Genomic DNA, 13,272 nt, shown 5'->3' with positions numbered 1-13,272 from the left:
CAGGGAAGGCTGATATGTCCTCAATCTAGCTTTTGAACGCTTCGGTGTAGTCTACCCTCCTTAAGTAGCGAAATTGGAATTTTCAAAACCAGACTTCGACTATGTGAGGTTGAATCATAATAACCATCGCGCAATCGCTGAATCACCTCTTGCGGGAACCCGGCTTTGCCCGCTCCAACCCGCGCGGAAGCGGCGCTTGGCACATCAATGATCTCAGATCTTGTTTCATGAATTCCACGTTTTTACACATCACCAAGACGACTTCTTAACCCCGAAATCCACCTGCAGTCTTACTCTCTTCCTTCATATCACCAATTGTTCCCGCATGACATTCAGCACCGCCGCCTGTCCAGCACTGAACCTTCAAGTCGTCAAGTCCGTTTAAACAAACTTTTGCGCTATCCTTAGTTTGGTTTAGCGCCTCCGGGCAGATCGGAATGGGATGCAAAAGGTGGGGTCGCTTCTGTCGTCTTCCAAATTCCTTCTTCTTCAAGGACAAGACGAGGCGAGCAGGCGAATCAACTCGGGTCGAATGGCGAGGAGCTGGTTCTTCTTGGTGGCGATGTCGATTCTGCGGGGTTCGCTTACCTGCTGCCATGCACTTGTTTCCTGTTTCTGGGCAAGACTTAGACTGTTTCAGTATGTTTGTGTTTCCGTTTTGCGTGCCACGTCTGTTTGTGCCGTGCTTTTTTTTTCTGTCGCATTCCAGACTGGTGTGGGGCGGGAAGCGGCCCCGGCGCCTTCCCTTTCCGATCAGATGTGATGAAATAATGTTGTGTCATTGGCTGAAAGGCCATCGGCTCGTTTGTTGGGGACCCAGTTTTGCTGGTGGGGCTATTTTGAGAGGGGTGGCGGTTGTGGACAGCTGGCGTGGGTTGAGGTTGACTGGATTGGCGGTCTGCCTGGTCGGGTCATGGATTTCGGGCGAGACCCCGTTGAGTTTTGGCATTGGCACATTGGGTGTTGCATTCTGCTGGGATGCTGGCTCAGGCTGGCCATTGCCGTGCTCACCGCCTGTTAACTATCGTTTTCTCGTTCCTCCTTCCACAGTCTATTCGAATTGGTGCGCCCACCATCCCTGTTCGTTTGACAAAGAGCGCCCGTGCCAAGGCCCGCTGCGAAGTTGCTGTCCTTCGTACCGAGTCGCCATTCACAATGAGTCAGAGTCGAGTTGTTGCGACGGTTTTGCTTGTTTTTCTCTCCTGAAGATTTATCATTTTCTGCAGCCACGGGCAACCCAATTGGGGTTTTGTAATTAATGCCCACCGTTTCTCAATCCCACCCTTCAAGTGGGGAACAATGACTTGTCGAATCGGGTGCGGCGGAAATCTTCGCCACCCACCAGAACATCAAGAGGAAAGCCGTTCCCATCTCCAAGTTGGCCGATGTGCATGCGCCGAGCGCATTTATTCTTCTTCGTGACTTTGAGAAACCTTGGAGAAACCTTTGAGTATCCAACGCAAGAGCGGCAAAAAGGGCACCTTGTGGTTTCCGCATTCCAACCGATCTCGAGTGGAATTGACCCCGGGCCAAAATCAGCCAAGCCCTGACTCAACTCGGCCGCCGTCATCGCTGGTGCGACCAGGCCTGTTGGGCTGCTGGATCCTCCCAGGATTCTTTTCGGATATGACCCCCAGAACCCACGGACGCTGCACACACCACCTTGTCGAAGGGGCGGGCTATGATGGGCTCGCATCTTCCTTGTGCGGTTTTGGCTGTCACGCAACCTACCGGGCTGCGGGGAACAAGGCGTCGGTCCGCGATTTGCCGTCGGGAGGTTGGTCGGCACGGGTCGGGCCCACCAAAAAGGCGTGGGAGATGACATCCAAGAGAGGGCGATGTCGGCGGAAATAATGCCGGATGTAGCCTTTCTCGGTGGAGATTTCCCGGGACTTGAACAGGAGACTCCCGTCGCTGAAAGCTCTTTTCTCGGCCCTTCCGGATGAACATGGACACCCTCTCTCTGCGTCGACGCTGATACTACTTCGCAAAGTTTCGGTGTTGGGAGCCCCCAAGACACTTTTCAACATGACTTCCGGGTCCGACGTCGAGAAAGCTGCTCCCATAAGCACAATGCGCTCGCAGCTCGATGATATCTCGGTATCAGGGGGCGAAGACGCCGTTCCTCTAGCCGAAGAAGAGTTCCAACCTCCTGACGGAGGACTCGTTGCTTGGTCTCAGGTTGTGGCCGGTATTTTTATCAACATGATGGCTTGGGGTTACCCGTCGACGTTTGGCGTATATCAGCTTTACTACCGAGACACTCTCAAGCTCCCTGAGGCCCAAATATCGTGGATTGGGTCCCTACAAGTCTTCCTCGCCTTCGCCATGTGCACCTTCTCTGGGAGGCTAGCAGACGCCGGATATGTAAAATCAACCATCATCGTCGGTTCGTTAATGGTTGTGTTTGGGACCTTCATGACGAGTCTTTGCAAGGAGTACTGGCAGATTTTTCTCGCCCAGGGATTGTGTACCGGGTTGGGCCTGGGCATCATCTTCATGCCTCCGCTATCCGTCATCAACTCGTACTTTGTGACGAAACGATCCTCGGCGCTCGCCATCTCGGCGACGGGGACCGGCTTGGGTAGTGTCATCTTTCCCGCGACGATCCAGTACCTTATTCCGCGAATTGGGTTCCCGTGGGCAGTTCGATGCGCTGCCTTCGTGGCGTTGTTCGTGTCGATGGTCTCAGTTCTGATGCTGAAACCAAAACTAAGGCCGAGAAAGTCGGGGCCTATCATCGAGTGGGAGGCATTCAAAGAAGGGCCGTATCTGCTGTACATGCTTGGGGGCTTCCTTTTCTTCTGGGCACTTTATTTTGGCTTCTTCTACGTAAGTATGCGAATTTAACTTTTAGAAGAGCGCAGGAAACTTACTATTCCTAGATCAACGCCTACGCCCGCAACGTCATCCACTTTTCAACCACTGATTCGGTCCAGCTCCTCCTCATCACAAACGGCATGAGCGTGCCGAGTAGGCCGGTGACGGGCTATCTAGCCGACCGATACTTTGGGCCCATCAACCTGTATGCTTTTCAGACGCTAGTTTTGGGGTGCTTGATCTTTGCGTGGACCGGCGTGACCACGCGGACCGGGATGTATGTGTTCTCCGTTTTCTTCGGTCTTTCAGTTGGCGCCGCCCAGGGGTTATTTGCTGGTTCATTAGCTAGCTTAACCAAGGACCCGAGGAAGATGGGGACGCGGTTCGGTATGGTCTGTACCGTCGTGGCGTTTGCGTCGCTTGCGGGGCCGCCGACGGCCGGTGCCATCATTGATAAGTCCGGGGGACGCTATCTGTGGGCGCAAATCTGGGCCGGAATAGTGATCGTGCTAGCGTCGGTGTTGTTCGCGGCGACGAGGTGCGCTGTGGTGGGGTTTAAGCTGTGGGTAAAGATCTGAGATGAACTTGCGAGGGGTTCATGATCTGAGACATGGGGTTGGGAACATGTCTCACAGATGAATGGGTCGATGTAAGACAACACACATCGTTACCATTGGGCCGTACCCCATCTTGACGACGAATCGGCGTCAGGAGATCAAATGATCTCGTTGCTAGTATATCTTTGCGGAAAATATCTGCTTGCTCCCTGATTCCCCAAGGGATCGCGTCAAATAATACCATTATCTACTCATCAAAAAGGATTCTCCCGGTACCCCTTCTCGGCCTCCGCATACGCATCATAGCCATACAAGAACGGTTGGATCTCAGGACACGTCCACCGGCTCGGGAACGGGGCCTTAAGCTCCTTGCCTAGCATACTCACCATCAGAGCATCTCTCTTTTCCTGCGCCTCTCCGTCTTCCATGTGGGAATCGTCCCTCTGCTTGAACGTTTCGAGCTGGATCTTTCTCCCCCTCTCTCTCCTCAACTTCTGATATAGCACCGACACACTTGGCAACTGCCTCGCCATCTCGCTCTTCCTTACCCTTCCTAGCAGCGAGCCCAGCACAGCGCCGTCTTCGAGACTCGAGTTCGCCCCCTGCGCCAGATACGGCAACATCGGGTGACAGCAATCCCCCGCCATGAAGAATGTCCCCTCTTTATTCGCCCACTCTGGCAACGCATCCAGCCACATCAAACGCCACTTGTGTACCACTCCCTTCACCTGCTTCAAGAACCGCCCAAGCAACGGATCCCACCCCCCAAACCTCTCTCTCATCTCATCCATATCTCCCTCCAGCTTAGCCACATCCTTGGGCAAGTCATCCGGACACAAGAACACCAAATTATACATCTCCCCTGCCCGCACCGAATACCCAACACAATGCGACCGGGGCCCAACCCAGAAGTTAACCGTCGCGTCCCTAATAAACCGCCTCAGCTCCTCCGCATCCTCCCCCTCCAACTGGTCCACCCTGATCGTAATCCGATACGCCAGGTCCCCCGTCGGCACAGTCGGACTCGGCCCCCCCAAAAACGCCGGCCGAATCGCACTCCACAGCCCATCCGCCAGCAAGACCACATCCCCGCGAAGCACCAACCCACCCCTCGCCAGACGCACGCGGGCCTCCGCAAAATCGACCGCCACCACGCGCGCGCCCAAGCAAATCTCAACACCGAGCGCCTCGCACCGCGCCACCATGGCCTGCTGCAGGTCGACGCGGTGCAGGTCCCAGAAGGGCGCGCCGTCGCCGTAGCGCGCGCGCATCTGCCCTTGCAGGTCCGCCTCGTGCGCCAGCAGCTTGCTGCCGTCGTACCGCCGCATCGAGAGCGAGGATGGGACGGCGGCGAGCGGTGCTAGGCGCTCGTCGAGGGACCAGGCGTGGAGCAGGCGCGTGCCGTTGGGGGTGAGCTGGAGGCCGGCCTGGGAGGGGGTGGGGGTGGTTAGTGAGTGGGGGTTGTTTTGGATTGGGCTGGGGTCGGGTTGGGTTAAGCTGGGTTGAGTCCGGGTGTAGGAGGTGGGGAGGGGGGCAGTGCGTGCGTGTGCGTGTGTGTGTGTGTGTTGATGGTGTGGCTTACTCCGACCTCCTGGAGCTCGTTCACAGCCTCCAAAACCGTCACTCGATGTGCCGGGTTGGCTAGTTTGGTCGACAGCGCGGCGCTCAATCCAGCCAGACCGGCGCCGATGATGATGAGGTGTATGCCCTCCTCCGAGTTGGTTTGTACTCCCATTTTGCCGGTGTTCAAGGTATGCTCCAGAGAATTTGGTAAGCTAACGGACAGCCTTAGGTAGGTAGTCTAAGGAAACACTTGTAGAAGTCGACGATTGTAACTTCCTAGAAAAGCACGCGCCAGTAAAATGCTCCTCTCCCTTGGACGAGTGTCTCCTAGGTTTCCTAGCAAAGGCGTGTCGATGACCGTAGTAACCGGTGCCGGGTTCCGTCTTGAAATGGATAGTTGTCTTGTTACCTACCTAGGTATTTATGCGACAATGGAATGTGGGGGAAGGAGGAAATGCCGAGACCACCGAGAAACGCGGGGTGTCTCGGGTGACTGCAGCCGGTTGTTTCCTGTTGGGAGACACGACTTTACATGGCAACGATAGATCAGAATGCAGGGCTGAAGCGTGATGGAACTGTTGGTTCTGCTCAAACCGATCCCCCATGAGCTTGAATCTGGGTATCTAATCCATATACTATCCGTCTATGCGCTTTTGGTAGCCCTTTGTCTTTTCCGCTATAGGTACTCAGACACGATACCCAACACGGACCGTTTCGATACCAAGCCTCTTGCTATGGTCAAAAGCGACCAACAAGCCCCTTCTTATCCTCCCTCTACTACTCAGGGATCTCCAAATCTTTGGGATCCACTTCCCAGTCTTCTTCATCCCCCCAAACTGGCGCGAGTGAAAACAACCCCTGGATTTTGCCCATGCCATACGCAACACCGTCCATCTGGCTTGCGTCATTAGGCTTGACATCTGCCTGCTCAATTAGCACAGCCGTCGACAAGAAGTTGGTCTGAATGCCTGGCATCAGCTCCAGCTTCTGCCCGCCCCAGCTGAGCTCGACCTTGCCGGACTTGCGCACAGTTAGGTTGCCAAGGAAACCCCCTTCCTTAAGCTCGTCACCACCCTCCTCGTCCTCACCAGCATCCTCGCCGCCGCCGTCGCTTTCCTTCTTGGCCATATCATCCTTGTCTTGGGTGAGGTCAACGTTCACCGGAGGCTGATTTAGCATATCGACATCATCATTCGGTTCGGGCTTTACCGGGATTGGGTTGGCCGACGTGCCGTCGCGGGGGACGACCCGTAGCGGCGGAAGCACCGGCGGGAACTGAAAGAGGAACATGTGTCCTTCGAGCGCGGCGTTGTTTGTTGTCCCATCTTCGGCTAACGTGCCATCGCCTTGGAGGGTAAACAAATCGAGCATGTGTTGAAGATCTTCAGCGAGGATCTCGGTTTCGGTATCCTTTGGCCCAGCCAGCAGCTTCTTAGGCTTCTGCTCGTTCACCAGCACCTTTTTCTTCATCTCGGGGGACTCGGGTGCTTTGATACCCTCTGGGATCTCGTCCAAGTCCATCGCGCCGCTCTCGGGCTCTTCCTGCTTGATTTTGCGTGTCTGCGCAACCACCCTGGAGCCCTCTTCCTGGGCTGCTTCTTCGAAGTCTTCGACTCGTGTAGGCCCCCCAACAAATAGACCTTCTTCGTCCGAGTCCGTGTCGACGGCGCCGGCCTTTTCTTGCGCCTCAATCTCCGCCGCGGTCGTCATAGTCACCCCCTCGTCCTTGTGTTCCACTCGTCGGATACCCATAGGCAAAACGGCCTTCTTCTTCTTCTTAGTCGATGTGATCGAGGCGCGGTCTTCTTCGTCCGATACTTCGACGTAATTATAGAGCATGTCGGCATTGATTCTACTGTTGTCGATGATGCCCGAAGCGCCGTATGCGGTCTCCTCCCCTTTAATCCCGCCTTCGCCCTTGACGAAGCCGGAGCCAGAAATGGAACTAGACGCGACGGCATAACCGCCTGCGCCTTGGTAGCCCGAAGCGGCTCCTCCACCAACTATTGAGTTGTTAGGCAATTGCACATCACACCGGTTTCGATGAATAGCGACTCACAGCTTACACCGGCCGACAGCGGCCCCGCGGCAGTGGAACTCCTCAAGTTCCCACGGAGAAACCCTCCACGGCCGCGACCACGCCCCCGACCTCGGCCACGGTTGAGGCGGGCTAATCGCCTTGCCTCCTCGGCATTCCTCTGCTCCTGTATCCTCGATTGTTCCTCGGCCATGCGAGCGCGCTCTGTTTCACTCCGACGGACAGCCTTGGGTTTGAACTTGTTGGTGGTAGATGCACGAGTCGAGGAGCTCGGCCCGGGAGTGGTGCTGGGTACTCTGGAAGACACTGAGGCTGTGGTAACCTCTGGTGTCGACTCAGAAGATATTGTCATTACCGGAACAAGTGCAGAGCTTGAAGGGTTGGCGGCGCCTGCTGCCGTCGAGAGAGTCGGTTCGGCTTCTGACAGTTGCGCAGCATCCTGGGAAGCCGCAGCGGAAGCCGCGCCACGGGCTGCACCTCCCCGACCACGGCCGCGGCCTCGCCCTCGTGTTGTGGGTTTCGGAGGCATCTATGATCGGTTCTGATGGTTGTGATGGTCGGTGCGAATTTGTAAATGGGAAAGGGCTAGGAAAGAGTCGCGTCTGCCCGTTGCATTTCTTGACTGCCCCACCAACGTCAGCATGGCAGCAGGGATCAGAGGTGGATCGAGCGCCAGCGCGGGGCACGCCGCTGTGCGATAAGGGTTGTGTGTGGGTGTGTGGGTACTGGGACTTTGAGGTCTTGGCATGATTGAGTCTCAGCAAGGTACCAAGTTTTTGGTAGCGCACCCCCGAGTCTTCCAGGTTCTCCCGTTGCCCGCTCACCCAACATTCTTGATCCGTTTTGGCGTATTGCGGCCCGGATGCCCTCAAAATAGGCATGAGGTGACAAGCACCATGAATTCTCCATTCCCCAAATCCTCCTCTGCCGATGGCAAGGGATGCATCATCGTCCGACGCCTCCCCTCAGGCGTTTCCGATCTTGAGACTTTCGAATACCAGTACCCGCTCAAGCTCGTCACTCCAAAGCGGCCCCCCCAAACCAGTGCTCTCGTGTACTTGCTATCATACGGGGGTGGCTTAGTTGGGGGCGACCAAATCAACTTGACCATCGAAGTGAAAACCGGTGCCAGGCTGAGTTTGGCCACACAGGGGCACACCAAGATCTTCAAGTCAGCAAGCCCGGATATCGTCACTCGCCAGATAATGCGAGTCAATATTGCTACCGGTGCCGCCGTCTGCCTCCTCCCAGATCCGGTTCAGCCTTTTGCACGCAGCGTTTACGAGCAACTTCAGATCTTCAGGCTGGCACAAAACGCATCGCTGTGCCTTCTGGATTGGGTCACCGAGGGGCGAACTGCCCTTGGGGAGCACTGGAGTTTCGTCAAATGGGTGGGTCGCAACGAGGTCTGGACGGTGGCCGAGGACCAGGACACTCAGGATCGGTTGCTCGTAAGAGATGTCGCAATCCTCGATAGCAAGAGAGTCCATCTCCAACTCCCGGTTCTGCGCGAGTCTATGAACGGGCTTAGCGTATTCGGGACTCTCATTTTGCGGGGCCCCTTGATGAAGTCAGTTGGGGAGTTCTTCCTCGCTGAATTCGGTGCTCTCCCTCGACTTGGGGCTCGGGACTGGCGAAATGACGACGCAAAGGACTCGAAGGAGTCGGTTGATCGTCTATCACCCCTTGATAAGTGGCGGGCAGAAAGGCACCAGAGGGAGAAGGATAACAAAGTGATGTGGTCTGCGTCCAGTGTCAGGGGCTGTGTTGTGGTCAAGTTCGGCGCTCCCACCGTCGAGGATGGCCGACTTTGGGTGGGATCCATGTTGACCCAAGAAGGCAGCATCGCACAAAACTTCGGCGACCAGGCGTTAATGTGTCTGAGGTGGTAACTCCCTTCCCTTCGACGAGGTTATACATTCCATTGTCGTCCTACCAAGCCTGCCTGGGGAATTATCACTTATAATGGAAGTTCCCGAGTTCTTCCAGGTGTAAAGCAGCATATTTGCACCCTACGTGGTGATGATATCTAACCAAGGCCAATCAATTATAGTCATCCAATAATAGCAAAAAATGTTTTCAATATTAATTTATGAAAGATGGAAAGGCCGCCAATACACTAACGCTTTCAACACCCTCCAGAAAGTAAGTACTTGAACGTTGGTTATTCCATCGATAGGTACATGTTCCTGTAGTTGCATACAATTGCATTGCGCTTGGCTTGGCAGGACATTGTGGGTCGGCCAGGCGTGAGTGTGCCAATCCGCCAAAATAATCTGGCGATTTGGGTGGTCGCTCGACGCGTCAATTGCCGAAAACGAACCAAAACCCACTGTCCTCTCTCGACACGGCCCTCTCATCCACACCCTAAATGTAATAGTGTTTGGACGGCAACCACTCATGGAGACCTCAGACAATACCCCGACGAGCTCGCCCGCTCCAACTTCTACCGCGCGTCGATCCGGACGCGTCACGAAGGCACCCGCCAAATTCACACCGGATGCGCCCGCCGCTACCAAGCGGAAGCGGAATGCCGAACACGACGAAGATGACGCAGAGAACGAGTCGCCCGATGAGATAGATGATGTTAGCGATCCTAATGATGATGACGCCGACGATACGGCTACCGAGGAGCCCCGCCGTGCCAGCAAGAAAAAGAAGCCTTCAACGTCGCACGCCGCAAAGTCGAGAAAACCGGCTGCGAAAAAGCCCAAGATCAACGGCAACGCGCTAGCAGGTGAACCTATTCATGGAGCACAACTGCCGAGTCGCCCGAAGAAGGCGGTGCGAATTGCGATTGCCCAGGGCGACGCGAAGGGACTTTATGGTGGGTGCTCTTCCCGAAGCCATGCCCACGCTATTCGTGCGATGCTAACCATGCTCACAGCCGATATCTTTGCCTCCGGAGATCTTCCAGATAAGGTAGCCACCGAATGGTACCACAAGTACCAAGAGGATGATGCTGCCGCCGTCACAGACCTGGTCAACTGTATCCTGCTGTCCGCCGGGTGCGACCAGCAGGTCACCCAAGACGACATCCGAGATCCTGAGAACTGCTCCAACAGGCTAGCAGATCTACAGAATGTCTACACCGAGGTATGTTAAGCTTTGCGCGTGTGTCAGGCGCTGCGCCATGCTAACGTCGGCTGCTACAGGAGGGAATTACCGACTACCCCCTTATCTCCAAGGCCAAGTCGACCAAGTCGTTCCGCGACTTGTTGATCGGCTTCTTCAGGTCTCTCGTGACCGTTCTTCACGAAACCGATGTTCTTTACAAAGACAGCACCTTGATGGAGAACATCGCGCGATGGGTCGCCTCCATGTCTTCATCGACACTGCGGCCGTTCCGACACACAGCGACCACTGTCGCGCTCGCGATGGAGGCCGCCCTCGTCGAAGTTGCCAGAAAGCTCGACGATCGGATCACCAAGATGACCCAGCAGGTCGACGCCGAAAAGGGCCGCAAAGGGAAAAACAAGGACCGACTGGCCGTGATCCAGAAAAACCTCGACGAAGCTGAACAAAACCGACAGCTTTGCCAGGAGCAGGTTACGGACTTTTTCGAAACCGTATTCGTCCACCGATACCGCGACATCGACGCCAAGATCCGGACCGAGTGTGTCGAGGCCCTCGGGACCTGGATTTGGTTCCTTCCTACATTCTTTGAGAAGCCCGAGTATCTACGGTACCTGGGTTGGATGCTGTCTGATATTACGTCACAGACCAGGCAGGAGGTGTTGAAACAGCTTGCTCGTATATTAAAGCGGGATGCTGAGAAGCTTGGCCATTTCATCGACCGCTTCCGACCACGCCTCGTCGAGATGGCTACTAAGGACGCCGACGTCGGCGTCCGAGTTGTAGCCATCTCGGTCATCCAGATCCTCAAGGACACGGGGATGCTTGAGCCCGACGAGATCGACTCGATTGGCCGGCTAATCTTCGACTCTGAACTGCGCGTACGAAGAGCGGTCATCGATTTCTTCGCCGGCTGCGTGAACGACTCGATCGAGAACAAGATGGAGGAGTTGGGAGGCAGCGATACGGTCGACGAGCTCTTCGGGGATGATGAGGACGACGACTACTTTTCTCCTCGGAGAGACTGGATCAGCATTAAATGCCTGGCCGAGCTCCTCGCGGCATATGACGCCCAACTCGAGGAGGAAAACCAGACATTGCCAGTCCGTGGCCTAGATATCGCCGTTGAGATGATCCAGGCTGTGGCGCCCGAGAACCGAATTTCACTGGCTGCTCAGGTCCTGTACGAAAAGATTGACCAGGTCAAGAACTGGGAGCTCTTATCTGGTTACTTGCTTTACGATCACACGACAAGTACAAAATCGCGATCATCATCGAAGCGAACCTCCAACGAGGCAACGCTCAAGAGCGCTGTTGCACCAGAAGGTAATGAAGAACCGGTGCTTCTTGAGGTGCTTGCCTCTGCTGTTAGGCTTAGCCTGGTTTCTACTTCAGAGACAGACAGGAGCAGGAGGAAACAGCGGCCAGACGTTGCAGACGGTGCTGAAGATTCCGCCGTCCACCTAGCCAGCATCATTCCCCGCCTTTTGAACAAATATGGCGCCGAAGCGAGCACCGCAGTTGTTGTACTGCGGCTGGAGCACTTCTTGCCCCTCGACGTGTTCCAGCAACTTCGGCAAGACTCGACTACATACAGCCGCCTGCTAGATGAGATTTGTACTCAATTCGAGCGCCACGCTGATAGAGGCGTACTCGCCGAAGCGACAACAGCGCTGTTGCACGCTCGCAAGTATGACGAGCTGGAGGAGATGACGGATACCAAGATCGCCGACCTTTGGGAAACGGTGATCAACGCGCTTCGGCATCTGGACAAGACGCAAGAGCTCAACCACCGCGGCAACATGGGGCCCGCAGCCATCTCCCAGCTCGGCACCATTCTTCTCAAGATCAGCAAACTCACCAGCATTGCCGAATGCATCGAGGTTCTCGAAGCCGATGGCCAATCCGAAGACTCCTCCAACCCAGTCATAGAACTCCTCATTCGCACTATCCACCGCGGCAAACTCGACCAAGTCGACGAGGCCCTCGACGATCTCGAAGATGAAGCTGTCTCGTACGCGATCCAAGCAGCCCATTTCTACTTCATGTGGAAAGTCCGCACCCTCGTCTCTGCCGTCCAATCATCCACGAACATCCCTATTCGCACAATCGAACGCCTGTCCACCCTCCGCCAGACCTGCGCTGACAACCTGATCTGGACGCTCTCCTCTCGCGGCACGAATGACGAGCTGCGGCTCTTCGCCACCGGAGCCCTCTGCGACCTACACGTGCTGTTCGCCTCACTCCGGGAGGCCGTCAAACAGCAACAGCAGCAGCAGGAGTCGCGCCACGACTACCGGGAACTAGAACCCCTTTACGAACCCATCCAGCCAGGCCTCACCAACGAGCTCATCGAGATTTATAACGCTGCCGAGCGCGCGTACGCTCGCGTCACGAAGCGCGCCCTCAACGAGCCCACAGCCGATGAACAACGGAGGCAGCAGCAACAGCAGGACCCGACGCAGCCGCCGAACGGTGGCGACGACGACGACGACGATGATGACGATGATGAAGAGGACGAGGAAGAAGCTGCCGCCGACGCCGCCATGAGCCCCACCGAGCGCAAAGGCAAGGAGCTCAAACTAGAGCGCGCGCTGTGCGAGCTGGCGGGCAAACTGGTGCTCGCCATCCTCGCAAAGACGGTCGACCAGATCGGCCCGCAGGCTGGCAAGCTCCGCCGCAGGATGGTGCGCAACCAGGCCAGGCTAGGTGGGAACTTGAGGGAGACGGTTGGGTTCCTAGACGAAGCCAAGTTAAGGGAGCGGGTGGCCGCTGGTGGTGGCGGTGCTGTAGGGAGGAAAAGGGACAAGGGCAAGGGGAAGGCTGTTGCGTCTGCTGCCAAGACGGAGGCTGCCGCGGCGGGTACTGTTGGGAACGGCACTGGTGCGTCGACGGCGGCGGGGTCGAAGAGGGCGGCGCTGAGTGAGGAGATTGTTGTTGAGGATGATGACTCGGATTTATCCGAGGTTGAGGAGGCGGAGCCCGAGCCGGAGGAGGGGTCGATGGAGGATTTAAGGAGACGTGAGTTGTTGGATGACCCGATTGAGGATGAAGAACTGGGAGACGGTGATGGTGGGGGAGACAAGATGGACGAAGATGAGTCGGTATTAGGAGATTGAGGCGGGTGCTTGTGCTTGGGTTTCACTGGGATGTATCTGTTTTCCTTTCGCCTCCCGCCTAACGCGGTGAGGCGGTTGTATCATGAGTATGGGTGATGAG

General features: G+C 56.0%; 6 protein-coding genes across 6 annotated transcripts; 4 read left to right on the top strand and 2 right to left on the bottom strand.

Moving 5' to 3' along the window:
- The first annotated feature begins 113 nt into the window (after positions 1-113).
- Positions 114-1,444, top strand: F5144DRAFT_194978 (uncharacterized protein). Its single transcript, XM_066782854.1, has one exon. It carries the CDS (start codon positions 438-440, stop codon positions 1,257-1,259), a length of 822 nt encoding a protein of 273 aa, XP_066645070.1. The 5' UTR covers positions 114-437; the 3' UTR covers positions 1,260-1,444.
- Positions 1,445-1,927: 483 nt separating this feature from the next.
- Positions 1,928-3,515, top strand: F5144DRAFT_194928 (major facilitator superfamily domain-containing protein). Its single transcript, XM_066782853.1, has 2 exons — positions 1,928-2,832; positions 2,886-3,515. Exons 1-2 carry the CDS (start codon positions 2,029-2,031, stop codon positions 3,396-3,398), a joined length of 1,317 nt encoding a protein of 438 aa, XP_066645069.1. The 5' UTR covers positions 1,928-2,028; the 3' UTR covers positions 3,399-3,515.
- On the bottom strand, positions 3,452-5,232 carry F5144DRAFT_194915 (uncharacterized protein). The gene is made up of 2 exons (XM_066782852.1): positions 4,960-5,232; positions 3,452-4,804 (listed from the first exon to the last, which is right to left on the bottom strand). Exons 1-2 carry the CDS (start codon positions 5,110-5,112, stop codon positions 3,632-3,634), a joined length of 1,326 nt encoding a protein of 441 aa, XP_066645068.1. The 5' UTR covers positions 5,113-5,232; the 3' UTR covers positions 3,452-3,631.
- Positions 5,233-5,403: 171 nt separating this feature from the next.
- On the bottom strand, positions 5,404-7,606 carry F5144DRAFT_509426 (RNA polymerase III RPC4-domain-containing protein). The gene is made up of 2 exons (XM_066786518.1): positions 7,000-7,606; positions 5,404-6,943 (listed from the first exon to the last, which is right to left on the bottom strand). The coding sequence occupies exons 1-2, from the start codon at positions 7,505-7,507 to the stop codon at positions 5,718-5,720; spliced, it is 1,734 nt and encodes a 577-aa protein (XP_066645067.1). The 5' UTR covers positions 7,508-7,606; the 3' UTR covers positions 5,404-5,717.
- Positions 7,607-7,736: 130 nt separating this feature from the next.
- Positions 7,737-9,091, top strand: F5144DRAFT_568738 (UreD urease accessory protein-domain-containing protein). Its single transcript, XM_066788660.1, has one exon. The coding sequence runs from the start codon at positions 7,875-7,877 to the stop codon at positions 8,868-8,870; it is 996 nt and encodes a 331-aa protein (XP_066645066.1). The 5' UTR covers positions 7,737-7,874; the 3' UTR covers positions 8,871-9,091.
- A 287-nt stretch (positions 9,092-9,378) lies between these two features.
- Positions 9,379-13,172, top strand: F5144DRAFT_488261 (uncharacterized protein; the record flags this gene model as incomplete). The annotated part of the gene is made up of 3 exons (XM_066785652.1): positions 9,379-9,805; positions 9,866-10,074; positions 10,134-13,172. The coding sequence occupies 3 exons, from the start codon at positions 9,379-9,381 to the stop codon at positions 13,170-13,172; spliced, it is 3,675 nt and encodes a 1,224-aa protein (XP_066645065.1).
- Between the last annotated feature and the right edge of the window lie 100 nt (positions 13,173-13,272).

This window comes from Chaetomium tenue, assembly GCF_020726465.1.
Source record: "Chaetomium tenue strain MPI-SDFR-AT-0079 chromosome Unknown F5144scaffold_3, whole genome shotgun sequence".
Classification (NCBI taxonomy): Eukaryota; Fungi; Ascomycota; class Sordariomycetes; order Sordariales; family Chaetomiaceae; genus Chaetomium; species Chaetomium tenue.
Note: the sequence above shows the minus strand (reverse complement) of the source record. Positions and strands in the feature narration are given on the sequence as shown.